Source organism: Mangifera indica, unplaced genomic scaffold (genome assembly GCF_011075055.1).
Source record: "Mangifera indica cultivar Alphonso unplaced genomic scaffold, CATAS_Mindica_2.1 Un_0029, whole genome shotgun sequence".
Classification (NCBI taxonomy): domain Eukaryota; kingdom Viridiplantae; phylum Streptophyta; class Magnoliopsida; order Sapindales; family Anacardiaceae; genus Mangifera; species Mangifera indica.
In genome coordinates, this window is record NW_025401121.1 from 8,297 (window position 1) to 24,305 (window position 16,009).

The window sequence follows — 16,009 nt, forward strand, 5'->3', positions numbered from 1 at the left end:
GTAGAAATAATTCAGTATGAACAATGCTAATGTTGGCAACAAAATGTGTTAATTTCTTTCAAAAGTTGTAGTCTCCCAATCAGTCAAAGGCTGCCATAAACTCAAGTCAATAATTTTCTCCCCTTCTCTTCAATCCAACTACTCTTTTTTATTATTCCAATATCCTGAATTTCGAAATCAAATATTACCATAATCAAATCAAATATATTATTTTATTCAACCAATTGAACCCCAAGCCACAAATAATTGAACTTGGGAATCTATTGATTTCCTTTCCTGATCATTGTATTCAACCAATTGAACCCCACCCTAGATTCAACTAATTCCCTTTCTTGGTCCATAGTCAGCTTAATAACTTTACAGAACTAGCTGATTTTTCATTGGATTAGTTTCTTCTCACGTCACTCATCATACATAGTTAGTTTGACATCGTAATCTGATCCGTCTTCATCCACGGGTAGAACATCCCATGACTTCCAATTACAATCATAATTCCTCTTTGCTTGCATAACGAAGACAAATTTTGTCTTCCCCCATTGCACGAGCTTCCAATTCCATTAGTTGTTTGACCTTCCACATCCTTAAAATTGTAGTGTTATGATACTAATTTATTAGAAACCTCTAAAATAGAATAAAATACTTCAATACGAACAATATCATTATTGGCAACAAGAAATTTTAGCTCTTATCAGTGTGAGGCTACCCTACACTCATTCTTATTATTCCAATTTGCTAATTTTGATATTTGAATATCATGTTAATCAAATCAGATATAATCAAATAAAATATATTATCATTATATCATCATAATTTAATATATTATTATTATTATTATTATTATCATGGTCATCATCTAATCCTAACATGATCATTCACTGAATGATGTCCTCAAAATGATCTTGCTTTAAGTTGTTGGTTTGAGTTGGTTATTCTTGTTCAGGGAAGAAATTTTTATATGGTTAGAGACTGTAATCGATTTGGGTTGATTTTTTTTTTCCAAAATTTTGTGTGTAGTAATTTGCACCATTCATTATAAACTCTGATATCTTCAAAATTTCTAAAGGAGTAAAACTTGTTTGGGATCTGTAGGCTAGGCACATATTATGCAGGGAGTGGATGAATGCATGAGTTGGAGTTGGAATTGGACAAATAAGGCAATGTTCTAGGCTAAGCTAGGCTACTACACTGTCCAGAGCACATTTGCCTGTGAATTAATGTTTTTTTAATTGGAAGAGAAATGTAGTGTGAGTGATTATGCTCTTACTAAAACAGTAGTTGTTTGGGATGTCCAGAATACAGATCATTCTATATATAGGGATAGGGAGGGACACGGTGGTGGATGTAAAAGTCTCCGATTGATAATGTGATCAAAGTAGAGTTTTTGATAACATTGAATTGTGAATTTATTATTGTATTACTGTTACATATTGATAGTGATAGAGATAGCCTTAACTAGTTTTATCACTAACCAACATACATTAATCAGTGAATTACATTTTCCCACCTTAACAAGTTTAAATAACACATTTTTACTTAAAAAATAAATTATTTTATTTTTGAAAATTATTATGTAACCCTATTTTATAAAAAATTAAAAATAATCTTTTAAATCTTCTAATTATTTAAGAAGTTTTTTATTTGCTTTTCTTTTTATCTAGGATTAGATATGAAACAAGTTTATTCAGGTTTGATACAAATGTTGTTTGAACAAATCCGAATTTGAATTCAAATCTAAGTTAAAATATATTTAAAAATTGAGCATAAGCCCAAATTCAAACTTGACATATATGAACCCAAATCAAAACTTTAACTAAAATCTATAAAAGAAAATTAAGCTACATTGCACAAGCCAAAAGTGAATCAAATTTAAGTCAACGAGTTCTATGAGCCCAGGTCAAGTTTGACTTGTCTACACAAATTTGAGTTGAAAATGAACTCCCAATCTATGAAGGGAGCCAAACACGAGCTAAACCCCCCTTCCTTCACTAGTTTTACCTTGTTTGGGTTCAATTTAGTTAAAATCAAGCTTGACTTTCACCCTCATGCCCTTTTACTCTTGACCAATAGATAGAGATACTTTTATCATATAATTGTGGCCAAACGACTATTTCCCACCCAAGGTTTAGCGTTTTCTCAAAAGTCCCCCCTTTAACTATGGAAACACCAAACACCCACCCATGGCCGGTTAGATTTAACCAAACCCTAACGGTGGTAGGGGTAAAATCGTCATTTTGGCTATAATATTAAAAATAAACTAAAATAGAATTTAATTTTGCCCCCCTAAACTTTAAAAACTCAAATTTTCCCCCACCCTAAGTTTTAAAAAATCACAGTTTCACCCTAGAGTTTGGTTTTGAAATCTCCGGCGACCTCTCCGGCTCCGTTGCCGACGGCCGCTCCCTCCGGAAGCAACTTCTCCTTCCGACGATCTCTTTCCTCCCATTTGGAGGTCCGATCGACGTCCGGAGACGCCGTGGGAGACGAAGACTTCGTCGGGAAGACGAAGTTCTTCGTCTTCCCAGAAGAAGACCTCTGGGAAGACGACCGTCTTCCCAGACGAGGACGACGGCGTCGGCTTCGTCTGGGAAGACGAAGAACTTCGTCTTCCCGACGAAGTCTTCGTCTCCCACGGCGTCTCCGGGCGCCGATTGGACCTCCAAATGGGAGCAAAGAGATCGCCGGAAGGAGAGGTTGCTTTCGGAGGGAGTGGCCGTCGGCAACGGAGCCGGAGAGGTCGCCGGAGATTTCAAAACCAAACCCTAGGGTGAAACTGCCATTTTTTAAAACTTAGGCGGGGGGAAAATTTCAGTTTTTAAAGTTTAGGGGGGTAAAAGGAGATAAAATTTTCAGCCGTTAGGGTTTGGTTAAATCTAACCGGCCATGGGTGGGTGTTTAGTGTTTCCATAGTTAAAGGGGGGACTTTTGAGAAAACGCTAAACCTTGGGTGGGAAATAGTCGTTTGGCCTATAATTGTACATTAAACTATACATTTTAATTTTTTAAAATATTACAGGTGTTTATAAAATTTTTTTAAAAATCTTGTTAAAATTTTTGGAATATCAATTTATTCTCTAAAAATTAGTTTTTTTTTTTTTTCTAAAGAGTTTACGTTTGGGAAACAAAAAAAAAAAAAAGGTTATATATATCAACTATGGGTGAAAAAATATTTTAAAACCAAACCTTGGGTGAGAGAATGTCATTTACTCTACATTAATTAGTAGCATAACCGAATCAATATATATATACAGATATAGATATAGATATCTAAGTTGGTTGTTGGCCTCATATGTCAAAAATATAATTTGAATTTACTGTTAAACGAAAACCAACGGCAAACATAATGATGATATATAACATTTGCAAATATTCCCAACAACGCTAAGGTAACCCAAATGCCCTCCAATCTTGAATTAAAAACAAATGACACTTGCATAAAGGTACAATTAATTAATGTAAGATTTAAAAAAAAAAAGAAAAAGACATTTAACCCCTGCATGTTAGCCCATAACTTTGAACAACATTTACATCCAGTAATTTACAAACATTAAATGTTTTAACAGCAGAAATATGCAAACAAGGGGAAATTGTAAAATGGAACAAAATCAGGCAGTGGAACGACTACGCAACTTGTTTGCAACATAGAGTAGATGGCTTATGTTCGTAGGTGGATAATTCTGGAGTAGCTTCAGATTCGAAGTGAAATCCCCCGCTAGCAATCGCCTTCTAATCAGAATTAGCATTGCACAGCATATACGCAGCAGACTCTCCTGTAGTATCAGTGTCACAACTTTGTTAGATTTTGTGTTATTCTTTTCCTGATTATTAAGAAACCATAAATTACATCCTTCATAATGCTCCATAACATTTGAACGCTCAACCTAAGGCACAGCTGCATTAGGCAGTGAATATTTTCTTTACTAAAGTAAATAAGAGAAGCCCACAAATACTGCCTTAGTTTAGAGAGCGTTAATAGGTGATTAACCCGAAAGAAGACATGTCGGACTAATCGGATCCAGAGAATTTTATAACTGAATTCAAAATCAACAGCAGTTTTAACAGTCAAGAAAAGTAAATCTATTAGTTTTACGAAACTCAGTAATCATGACTCAAGTATTTTCATAGAATATAGATAGAGACTAAGCATATCCAGCAAACAATCTAAAATTACCAAAAAACAATTTCTTGGACACTTAATTACTGTTTGGACAGAAATCTGGTCACATCCTCTAGTATACAATCTTAGTAAGGATGCAGCTTTTGAAAAATGCAATGCAGCCGAAGAAAAAAACAATTTGCTTAAGCTTTGCCTTTAAGCTCCTTTGGACTATTCATACTCAGGAAGGGTACTATTACTACTTCCATCAGAATATATTTTGACACTCGAGAATAGGATCTTCATATCAATATAAAACAAAAAATCTTAACTGAAAAATAGAAAATAAATCAATTTTAAACCTACCAGTGGGCCTTCTGGGTCGCTCAGAAGTGTGTCCCAAATGTGAAGGCAGTCTGCGAAATTGAATTCCTGAGTCAAGAGGAGAGTAATCCACCTAAATGCATAAAATTGGGGGTTGACCTGTCAAATTTTAATACATCAGTCAGGCATCCCAAAAGAATTAGTTGACCAAAAAAGAACAGAACTTTCACTTTAAAATGTCTTGAAAATAATAAAAGCTTGTATAACAGATTCTCTGTATGTATCCTCAGCCTCTAAGGAGATTTAATCACAAAACACAGATTAATTAAAGGAAGAATAGAATGAACCTTAAAGTTGACAGCTAACAACAGAAAGAGAAGCAAATATAACATAGGGAGACCTCATGCATGTGAAACTAAAACATATGCATACAGTAAAAGCATAATAGAGACATGGATACCGTGGTAAGGAGTAAAGACCAATCAAGTCAAAAGTAAATATAACTTTTGTAAATTAATTTTCATTCACCTCACCTGCTACATTACTACAATCTAAGAACATGATTTTTGTTTGTCATGTAAATAGGATAATATTTCTAAAGAACACGGTATTTTTAATTTGCGGGTGTGATTCACTATATTTTCAGTTTGATACTTATATAAAGACTCTGAAATCTTGTTAAACAAGAAAAATAGTAAGAAAACATAAGATCATTCATATCAAATGCAACAAATTGTATATTATTTAAGTTGCGTCTTACTTTAGTTGTGACCTCAAGGTGACGCCAAAGCTCTTCATCATGTTCCTTAAGAAGCTGCGACAACTTTGTGATTGTGGATCTGATTCCAACCACACTGTTGTCAAGTTGCTGACAAAAATGATCCCGAAATCCACTCAACAACTCAACAAAACAAAAGAATGTGTCCGCTTCTGCAGAGGCCTGCATGACTTAATATTGGAAAATGATTACCAAATGAAACTAAAGCTATGTATAAACCAAGGTAGCTTCATAAATCTTAATAATATACAGAGGCCAGGAAAACAATAAATTTGAGTCCTGCATGACTTTATTTTATAAATGAAAAACAAAACAAAAACAAAAGCATGATAAATCATGGTAGCATGAGAACTATCAATAATAAGTTCATGAGGAACAATTTTGATCTACAATGTTCTCATTGCTATCAAATATTGTCTTGCAACAAAATATCTGTCAAAGTTGTTCAGCAATATTCCATGGTACAAAAGGAAACCTTGAAAAGGATTAAAATATTTTCTATAGATATGTGTAGAAATGCTAGCTCTTTTAATTGGTATGTATGTTGAATTTCCAGGTCCTCCTAAATCTCTTAGGTGAACCAAAAGAGAAGGAAATGTAAAATAAGACACTACAATTTGACAGAGGAAACTGAAACAACTGATACTGAAAGAGTAAATGTATATTATCTCAAATGACCACAAGCCACAAATAACAATTAGCTACCAATGAGAAAGTAACATTATTGAAATAACACACCATGAGTACAAACTGGTTTGCATCCGATTAATTAATGGAAGTATAAAATCCCAGAACAGCTTAGTTCGACCTGTATGTATGATAAGATATGGTTGTAATACAATTAAAAGGAGTAATTACAGTCAGCCCCATCTATGGGTCATGAATTAGCAGTTTACACCCCCTGGTTTGGGAAATAGGAACATAACTTCAACACTTGAGGGAGTTAATGTTTCATGTTAGTTAATGGTCCAATCCAAAAAAGAAAAGGAACAACTCCTAACCCTCTCAAAAAAAAAAATAATAATAATAATAAATAGCTAATCTATTTCTTCTATCTTTTTTACCTCTATCAGAACAAATCCTTTTTATTAACAAACATTAAAACAAAAGTTTCTTTAAAATCAAATCAAGCAAAATCAACCGGATCTTCTAAAATCAGATAGTCAAATCCATTGACCACAACAGGACCACATAACCATAAGCTTGCATTGCCAGCGCCACGCATATATTGCCATTGTGAACTTTGCATTGCTAGCGCCACTTGCTCAAGCTACTACAAGCCATCCCTCATTGGCACAAACAACTAGTGTTGGCACACACTTTGCATTGCTAGCATAGCTTGCTCACACTCTTATTTCAACTAACAACTCCTTAGATGACAAATCAACTTTATTTACCTTTAATTAAAGATGTTTGGCAATCATATAAGTGTGTTTGAAGGTGTTGGTGAAAGTTGTATGAATATAGTGCTTGAGGATGTTGATTATGAAATAATAAGGGCTTTCTTAGACTGAAGTCATATGATTTAATTTTTTCATTGTTAATAAAATGTTTTAAGTGAAAAAAAATGTGGGGATATAATGATCAATTTTGAGCTTTTGTTTTATTTTGGAAGTGAGAAAACATGAAACAGTGATTAAGAAACGATGAATATTGAGTTGGTGAAGATAAGGGGTGGTTTGGTCAAAGGTTTTATTGCTCAAGGTTAAATGGTACATTAATATCCTTGCAGATGTACGAGGGGTAAATTGGTCATTTCATGTCTTCAACAACTTTTTCTGACAGCTTAACCAAACAGATCATCAAAATGGGAATTTCCATTTCCCAAAAATGGGTCCTTACTACTAATTTGTGTAACCCGTGGAGGTCACCTACAATTACCCCTATTATAAAATACAATACATGAATTTTCTTTCCCCTTTATATTTCTTCTGTAACAGAGTAGATTATATTTCTGCACAAAAGTCAATACTCTTATCTAGTTATACTAGTATACTTCTAACAATTGAGTGCTTTGGTTGGGTAAAAGTTTTCCTTGTGTTCATAGACTTGATCTCTAAGGTTACTAAAGGGCTTATGTATATAACCTCGTTAACTTTGCTATGAGGTTGCCTCAATGCTATTTTCCAGAAAGGTATATTCTACACTACAAAAATAAATTATGTTTATAGGTCTCAAAACTTCTTAGATCTGGTTACATGTACTAGTTTCAACAAGATCTCGTTATCACATCATAGCATTATAGTGAAAGTATTTTCTACCTATTGCATTCATGGTCTTTGAGTAAAGAGGGTGCACTTTTTGGCACAAGATAGATACTCATAGATACACTCGTTTCTAATGATCATTAACTACTTTGGTTCATAAAAGTTTTCCACTGATAATAAGCTTCATAGGGTTTCAATCAATAACTCCAAGGGTTGTGCAAGAGTTCACACAGGCAACCATTCCTTGATCTATGCCAAAAGGATGCCGCAATGCTATCTGCAGGATCTATTTTCTGTTAGATGATGAGGGATCCTATTCAGATTTGTCACAAAAATGATGAAGGTGCACTTTCAAATTGATGTTGGCATTCCGTGCCAGTGGTGACTGCTGTAATTTTGCTCTGTGTAGTTTCTTCTGAGCCCATAGCTTGCTAAACATAGCATTACACCACTCACATGAAGAAAGAAAGAGTGAGAAGGTGGAGTGCAGGTCAACACTATCATAAACAGGTTATTCTGTGGAGATGATTATCGAACTTATGCCCACAACCACATCCTACCAAGATTAGAGTGGTGTGTCCGCAATATTACCTAACACTCTTTCAGCAGGCATGGTTGCAGTAACTTGAGTATGTCGGTAATATACATCTTGCAGCAATTAACCACTCAATAGATGACTCAGGCTATATCAGTATAGCATAGACTGTAAAGTTTAACGGTTATTGGGTAAGGAAACCAGGTTAATATGTGCCCTCAAAAGTTAAAGTGTCCATGTGTAATCCATTTCTGTTGTATGAAGTCTGATACAGTGTCATATGTCCAAAGTGCATCTAAGGAGATAACTCCATTGTGGATCTCTTTCAAAGCACATTGCTTTTCATATAGATAAAGGCCAAAGATCCCTTTATGTAACTCAAACAAAATGGTGATGAAAAGAACATTCACAAAAATTCAAGCATTCAATTGAATTATTTTATTTATTTTTGTAATCCAACACTTAAGCAGATTAAGCTTAAATTCGAAACTTTGAAACCAGTGAAACATAATCATTTAACCCACCCAAAGGGCAAAATTTTAAATAAGGCAAAAAGAAACTTGTTTTATTTTAGAAAGAAACTAAATATACTTACCGCAAATTCCTCATCAGGGTCATTTCTGAATACATAGAATAGAGGTGCCAAAATTTCATTCATCCCTTGGACATATCTAATACCAGGATTTAACTTTGCAAAGACAGTTAATATATTCTTCAAAGCCTCCTGAAAATGAGAGATATATATAAGTCCGTGATCTGGACTGTAGTTATATCAAATTTTGATCCCAACACAAGCATGAACCTGATTAGATTTTGCAAAAGGGGAGTCTCCAGAGAAAAAATGCAGGTCTGGATGAGTGCGCTTTACATCTCGATCAATCTGTTCCATGATTTCTGTGTCCTACATGGCCAAAAATAAAACCAGATATTTCATAAGTATGTCACGAATGCATACACCTGCTTATATTGTTTTATATTTAGCAACACCAAAAGTCATTATTATGGACAACTAATAAGGAAGACACATGACGCACAAAGTGAAGACATGTTCGACCTCAAATCAAAGGCAGGTAAACATAAATAATTTAACTTATTTGTCACAAAAAAGGACTATCAATTTGTCTTAAATGTTTGAACATGTGTTATGAACGTGATTATACCTCATACAAATCAAATACAGAATAGCTAGTTTCTTAAACATAAAAGCAGGTTGATGTTTCAAGCACACAATTCAAAACTAATTCTCAAGTGATTGAGATACCTGAAAAAATTTATTCCAGATGCTGGTCTTTCCAAGGCTCAAAGGATGCTCCCCATGAGTAATTTCTGATCTTGAGAGCATACCTCTACTTTCACTTTTGGGGTCATCATTATCAGATTTTTCCAACTTCCTTGCAATTTCTGACTGACTAGCCACATCAACATTCAGAAACCACCCAAACAAATTACAAATAAAAAACCAAAACTAAACGCAAATACGGCTTACAGGATTCATCAAAAGCTCCTCCTTGAAGTGCTTGTACTGAGACCTCTTCTTAGCTAATTCAGATGACCAAACCCCACGCTCAGGTGGTAAATAACCCAGTAAGAGCTGCCACAGTGATCACATTAGTCAAAAATTGAATGTTTAACCCTAACATACTCCACAAAAAATCAGTAGCATTCGTTTCTACAAAAACTTAAGAAATGAATAACACCTTCCAGACAGTTGATCGAATGCCCCCGCCATCAGGTATTCCCTGTGAAGCTAACCTCCGTAATTCCCTCATATTTATCACTTTCTTCGACAGCTGGAAATTCACACATCCACATAATCACAACATGAAAACATCTACCATTCCTCAATGTACCAGTATAAATACAGCCCAATTAAGTTTCTATCAACATATTATTCTAAATATACCAGTATCACTAGTGTACTGCACTGTAGAATAACCTAACAAATCATAAAGTAAAAAAGTAAAATAAACAAAAGTTATAAAAAAAAAAAAAACCTCGGGCAAGAGCAAAGCCTGAGCAGAATTGTCCATTTCATCATCATTTCTATGGTTATTGCTGTTGCTATCGCTATTGTGTACTATGACGTGTGGCTTCGGAGGCTCTTTTTGAACTGTCGAACCGACGGCAGGTGCTTGAGGAGGACGTGCGGGAACAGGAACAGGAGCAGGAGCAGGAGCGGCGGCGGTAACATGCGGCGGATCCACGGTGACGGTGGCGATTGGCTTAGTGGAGTAGCGGTGTAGGCGATCGTCGTCGGAAGGAGGAGGAGCGGTAGACCAGACAGAACTATTGAGCCAATCCGGCACTTTCTTCTTCACCATTTCAGAAATTAAGTATTGTTTGTTGGGGATCCAATTCTGAGCGATTTGGATTGTCTCGGATTTTCTCTTCTTCACTGACTGGATTTTTTTTTTTTTTGGATTGTTCGTGTAAGCCTAAAGCAGAAAGAGGGACAGACTCATCCGAGGACTGCAGTAACAGATGGGTTAGTTAGAGATTTTGAAGGACCAATTAGCAAAATCATGCATGGTTACCGTTACCTATGGTAATTTTCTCATATTTCCATTCCCAAAAAATGGCAAACAGAAATCACCTTTTAATTTTGATGCAGTTTATTTCCATTTAATCTAGAGAAATTACTGTGAACTAGGAATACCTAATAAACCATTTTAATTTTCAATAAAATTATATATATACATTTTAAATATATAAATATATATAAAGTCATTTATATCATTATAGATTAAATGATTTTAAATTAAAAATAAAATAATATTTAATTATATAATAATATATATAAATATATATATTTATATACTTAAAATAAATACGTATAATATTACTATTTCATTTTTACTTATCTTCATATTTGTGTCCAAAATTTTCAATTGACAGCCATGCTTTTAAACTCTCCCTTTCTTTTGGTTCAAAATTTCATTCACTATCCCTCTATTTTAACTCATCGTTCTAACGCAAACATAACTCTTCAACAATCCCATTTCATAAAAAATAAATAAATAAAATGAAATAACTTTATATGTTGCTTCACTCCTACTAAGGGCGAAGGTGAGTGGTGATGGTGAGAGACGTAGAAATAAAACTTAAGAGTCAATATTGTAATAACATAAATATATTTTAAATTAAAAAATATAATTAATAAAATACTCATTAACTAATACATTTATAATTGTCTTCGATGTGATTTTATTTTTTGAAAATATTGTATAATGACTTTATTATCAAATATATATATTTTTGCTATATACATCACTAAAATATCATTCAATCATTGATTTTTCATTCTATTTTATAAACGATTTTTCATAAAATTCATTGATAAAAATGCTCTCTTTATCTTAGTAGTGACAATTGATAAAATTAATACTAATTTTATCAAAAAAAACTAATGGAAACACCTTATCCTTCTTGGTTTCAACTATCATTTTTGTAAGATCTTCAATCTTGTTCAATTTTATAAATTTAACATTAGAGTGTATATCCAAAATGTAAATATCAAGTTGAGTCTCAAGTATCATGAGTTCTAAATCAAAAAAAATCTTCATGATAAAGTTTAGCGAAAAGCATTAATTTTTGTTTATTAAAAGTAACAAAAATTTCATTTGGATATAAGCATACCAAACAAAAAGGCAATTTTATGCTTATCTCATTGAAACGATTATTCAACTTTTGAATTTACATATCTAGGACATTGTAAAATATTTCAATGCGGTACCATTACACATTTGTGATACCTTAAATCTTGTGTTGCGATCGCTCTTGAATAAAAAAATTTATAATCTATATTTGGAACATTAATGTCATAATTGAGACAAAAAGAACAAACTTTATTTTGTAAAGTCTCTCATCCACTATCTCTCATCATTTGTAAAGTTTGCTTTAAGGTTTCAACCAAATTTATAACATTTACAATATCTTGATCTTTCCTTTTGAGTGCTTGAGAAAGTTTAATTGTTAAGCCAAATATATTCTTCATCAAAAATTAACTAAGCATAAAGTCAAACGATTGCATCAATTTCAATATGTTTTTTGCTTGAAATCTTTGCTCAAAATTTCTCCTATCTTTTGCCACAATTTTTAAGAGTATCAATAACATACGAAAACAATAATGTTATACTCATTAAAGAACCATAATGAGAGCCCTAACAAGTATCACCAACATATTTCAAATTGTCTCTTGATTAAGACCATTTCCATTTGAAAGTTCATCGTTAGAAAAAACTTTAATAACTTTGTGAGTTTGTTTATCTTTAAGAATATTGTAATGTTGTAACAAAGCACAAACAATATTAACTATAATCACCATAATATTAAAGAGATCATTAACATCATATTTATTCTTTGTTAAAACCACAAGAGTGAACTGAAGTTGATGTTCAAAATAATGAATATAATAATAATAATAAAACTATGTACATAAATAACGACATATCACATGTGATTGATTAGTTAAAAATTAAAGATAAACTAACATCCAATCATATGGTGACACATTGTTATTTATGCACAAAAGTTATACACATAGCATTATTCACGTAATAAACGCATTTACTTTCTTTCAAAATTATTGTTTTCAAACCATTGAATTCTCCATACAATTACTAGCTCCATCGTAACCTTGTCCTTACACTCTAGAAAAACTCAACTCATGTCTAGAAAAAAAAATTATCAAGTGTTGTCTTGAGTAAAAGAGTTGTGGTACTGGTAATGTGTTTAACACCTAGAAAATGCTCTACAACAAATTCATTCTTATGAATATAATACAAGACAATAACCATTTGTTCCTTTATAGAGATATCACAAGATTCATCAGTCAATATAAAAAATAAATAATCTTCTAAATCTCTGAAGATAGTGCTTATAGTTTCATTTGAAGCAACACTTATAATATCTTTCTGAATCATAGATGATATTGATTTGAGATTATTATTAATATTATTGATATCAATCTCCTATACATCTTCAATATGATTAGCAAGAAATCATAGAAGTTCAAGAAAATTTCCTTGGTTGTTTGAATTATAGGATTTATCATAACTATGAAATAATAAGTCGTCTTGAAAATCCACTAAAATCTTTAAAAAGAAACTTGTAACTTTTAGGTTGATAAAAACCTTTTTTAAATATATTCTTTTTATTTGAACTCAAATATTATAATCAAATTCACAATTCCTATATTTTGCATGAATTGATTGCAAATATCAATTAATATCTTATATACTAGGATTATATTCTAGGATGTTTTATCATTGGATACTCCATGACCTACATATATATTATTTTATCATATACTCCAAGCCACAAACAGTAGAATATGATGGGCTAGGCCCAAGCTATTTCGGATTTTTGCCTTTTGGATAATTCAATGACATTCAATTCTAACTACAATTTGAACAGCCAGTATAAATATTTAACACCTAACTTTGCTTGATGACTACAAAAGTAAACATCTATCTACTATTTTGGGAGATAATAATGGGGACAATGAAATTTTTTGTATATATAGAAATACAAAAATGTATAGATATCTGAAATTTATAGGGAAAGGCTCAAGAAACACTTACAAGTTTCCTCATGTGCTATCGAAATTCTAATCAACAAACATGTCACATGTAACTAACAGACACCAATATAAGCAGATTTGGCAACACCAGCCGCACCACCAATGTCTGTGTAAACAGTTCCAATATTTGTATATTCAGAAATTAAGTGACTTGTCTCATAACTGCCAATAGCGCTAAATGGAATGGCATGCTTAGCAGAGAAAAGAACCAAGTTATTATAATTGCCACACACATATATATTTGTAAAGATCCATAGTAAGCGCTCTTGAATGATGTGATTGCTCTCACCCAACACATATTTTTTCATTAAGTTCATGCTAGGTGATCAAGCACTTTCTATGTTTTTGTTACAAATAATCTCCACAAGAGCAAATTCGATCCTTGAAATGATGGAATCGTTTTATATCTCTCAAGACAATCTCTCTATGGCTCAGTTTGCTAGCATGTTTCATCAGAGAATGGCAATCAACACAGACTGTAAGGTTCTTAACGATCCTAATGGTTCTTTCTGGAGTAGTTCGAATGAGGCTGAAGGCAAGCGCCAATTTCTCATTATGAATTCTAGATGTGTCTTCTTCTTCTTCAATGCTATGTACTACCCATTTAGTTCCAGGCATATATCTGAGTCCCCTAGAAACAGTTATTATTTCATCTAACTTTAAGTATATCTCCTTTTCATCTTGATGATCATGATCACCAGCTACAAAATAGTGCACTTGGCCATCCACCTCAACAAAACTACATCCTAGATTTTTCTCTAATAATCTACTCTTTATTAATCAGCTTATTCTCTTAACATCTTGCCATCTCCCTACTGCTGCATAAATGTTTGACAACAGAACATAGCTCCTAGGATGAGTGGGTTCAAGCTGCAAGATCCTCTGTGTGGCTAATACGACCATTTCACAGTCCTTTTAAATTCTATAAGAGCACAAGAGTGTTCCCCACGTCAAGAAATTAGGATCTATTGGCATTCTTTGAATGAACTTCAAAGCCTGGTCTAACTGGCCTGCCCTACCTAACATATCAACAATCAATGTATAATGTTTCATTGTGGGTTCAATGGAATGGTCAAGCCTCATGTTGTCAAAGAAGTTAAGTCCCATATTTACTTGCCTAGCATATGAACATGCAGTTAATATTGCAAGGAAAACAATCCCATCTAGTTTTGTACCTGCAAACATAGAAACTTAAAGTCACTAAAAAGAATCCTAAAAAACAGGATGGATATAAATTTATCATTATAAGATCAAACACCTGAGTACATCATCTACTTGAAACTATTAATAGCTCTCTCAAAACGTCCGTGGATCGCCCAACCCCATATCATAGCAGTCCAAGTAAGAATGTCCTTCTCTTTTGTCTCAACAAAAACCAAATTTGCTGCCTCAATATTCCCACATTTTGCATACATATCCACCAAAGCATTCCCAATAGCTACATTTAAGGTAAAACCGTTGCTTGAAATATAATTATGAATTCTTGATCCAGCTTCAAGGGCACCAACTTTAGTAGAAGCCGAAAGAGCAGTAACAACACTATGATCATTTGCCCTTACACCTTCATCCAACATCCAAAAAAACATGAGCAACGCTTTTTCATGTTCTCCATTATGTAAATACCCACTAACCAATATGGTCCACGAAATCACATTCTTATCCGGCATTCGCTAAAAAAGCAAACTTGCTCTCTCAATATCCCCCCATTCCTCATGAACCCATCTATCAAACCATTCCATGACCCCAAATTCCTCTCTGGCATTGCCTCAAGAAGCTCCAGTGTCTTCACCATATCCCCAACTTTACAATACCCATTAGTCAACACATTCCACAACAAATTAATCTTCCCACGACTTTCATCAAATAACTTAAATCCCGACTCCAGTTCTTCAAATTTTACATACATATCAACCAAACAAATCCCAACAAACTTATCAAACTCAACCCCAACTTTGACAATCACACCGTGTAAGGCCCTACCAAGATCATCAAGATGCAAACTTGTCGTTGATTTCAACACGAATGGATAAGTTAGCTTAATGGGTTTAACACCTAAGCTCAACATGTGAACAAAATGAGAAATAGAGCTTTGAAAACAAGAATTTTCGGCAAGGCCACGAATCAAAGCATGGAAAACGTAAGCATTTTTAGGGTTGAAGTGGTTAAAGATGGAGGGGGAGTAGTAAAGGGATTTGAGTAAAGAAGAAGCTGATATTAACTAGGTTGTAATGTGACTGTTTGGAAAGAGTTTGTGTCGAAGAATTTGAGCGTGGATTTGGCAGAGTTGGTTGATTGATTGATTTGGAGTAATGAATGAGAGAAATGAAATGGGTTTCTTTAGATTGGCGAGAAAGTTTAACAAGGGTTTTGGCGGGTAAAGTTGTTGGTTTAAAGAGAAGATAAAGACTTTTCATAGTTTTAAAGCTCGACTTGAAACTAGGGCTGGATTCGAGCCGAGCCGAGCTCGGCTCGCAGCCAGCTCGGGCTCGGC

At 33.6% G+C, this 16,009-nt stretch overlaps 1 protein-coding gene and 1 pseudogene across 1 annotated transcript; both read right to left on the reverse strand.

Annotated features, from left to right (window-relative positions):
- Positions 1-3,384: 3,384 nt before the first annotated feature.
- On the reverse strand, positions 3,385-10,388 carry LOC123206239 (TBC1 domain family member 13-like). The gene is made up of 9 exons (XM_044623392.1): positions 9,932-10,388; positions 9,635-9,727; positions 9,424-9,528; positions 9,199-9,342; positions 8,740-8,838; positions 8,533-8,661; positions 5,178-5,357; positions 4,460-4,576; positions 3,385-3,767 (listed from the first exon to the last, which is right to left on the reverse strand). Exons 1-9 carry the CDS (start codon positions 10,256-10,258, stop codon positions 3,603-3,605), a joined length of 1,359 nt encoding a protein of 452 aa, XP_044479327.1. The 5' UTR covers positions 10,259-10,388; the 3' UTR covers positions 3,385-3,602.
- A 3,478-nt stretch (positions 10,389-13,866) lies between these two features.
- Positions 13,867-15,932, reverse strand: LOC123206244 (annotated as a pseudogene).
- Positions 15,933-16,009: the final 77 nt, after the last annotated feature.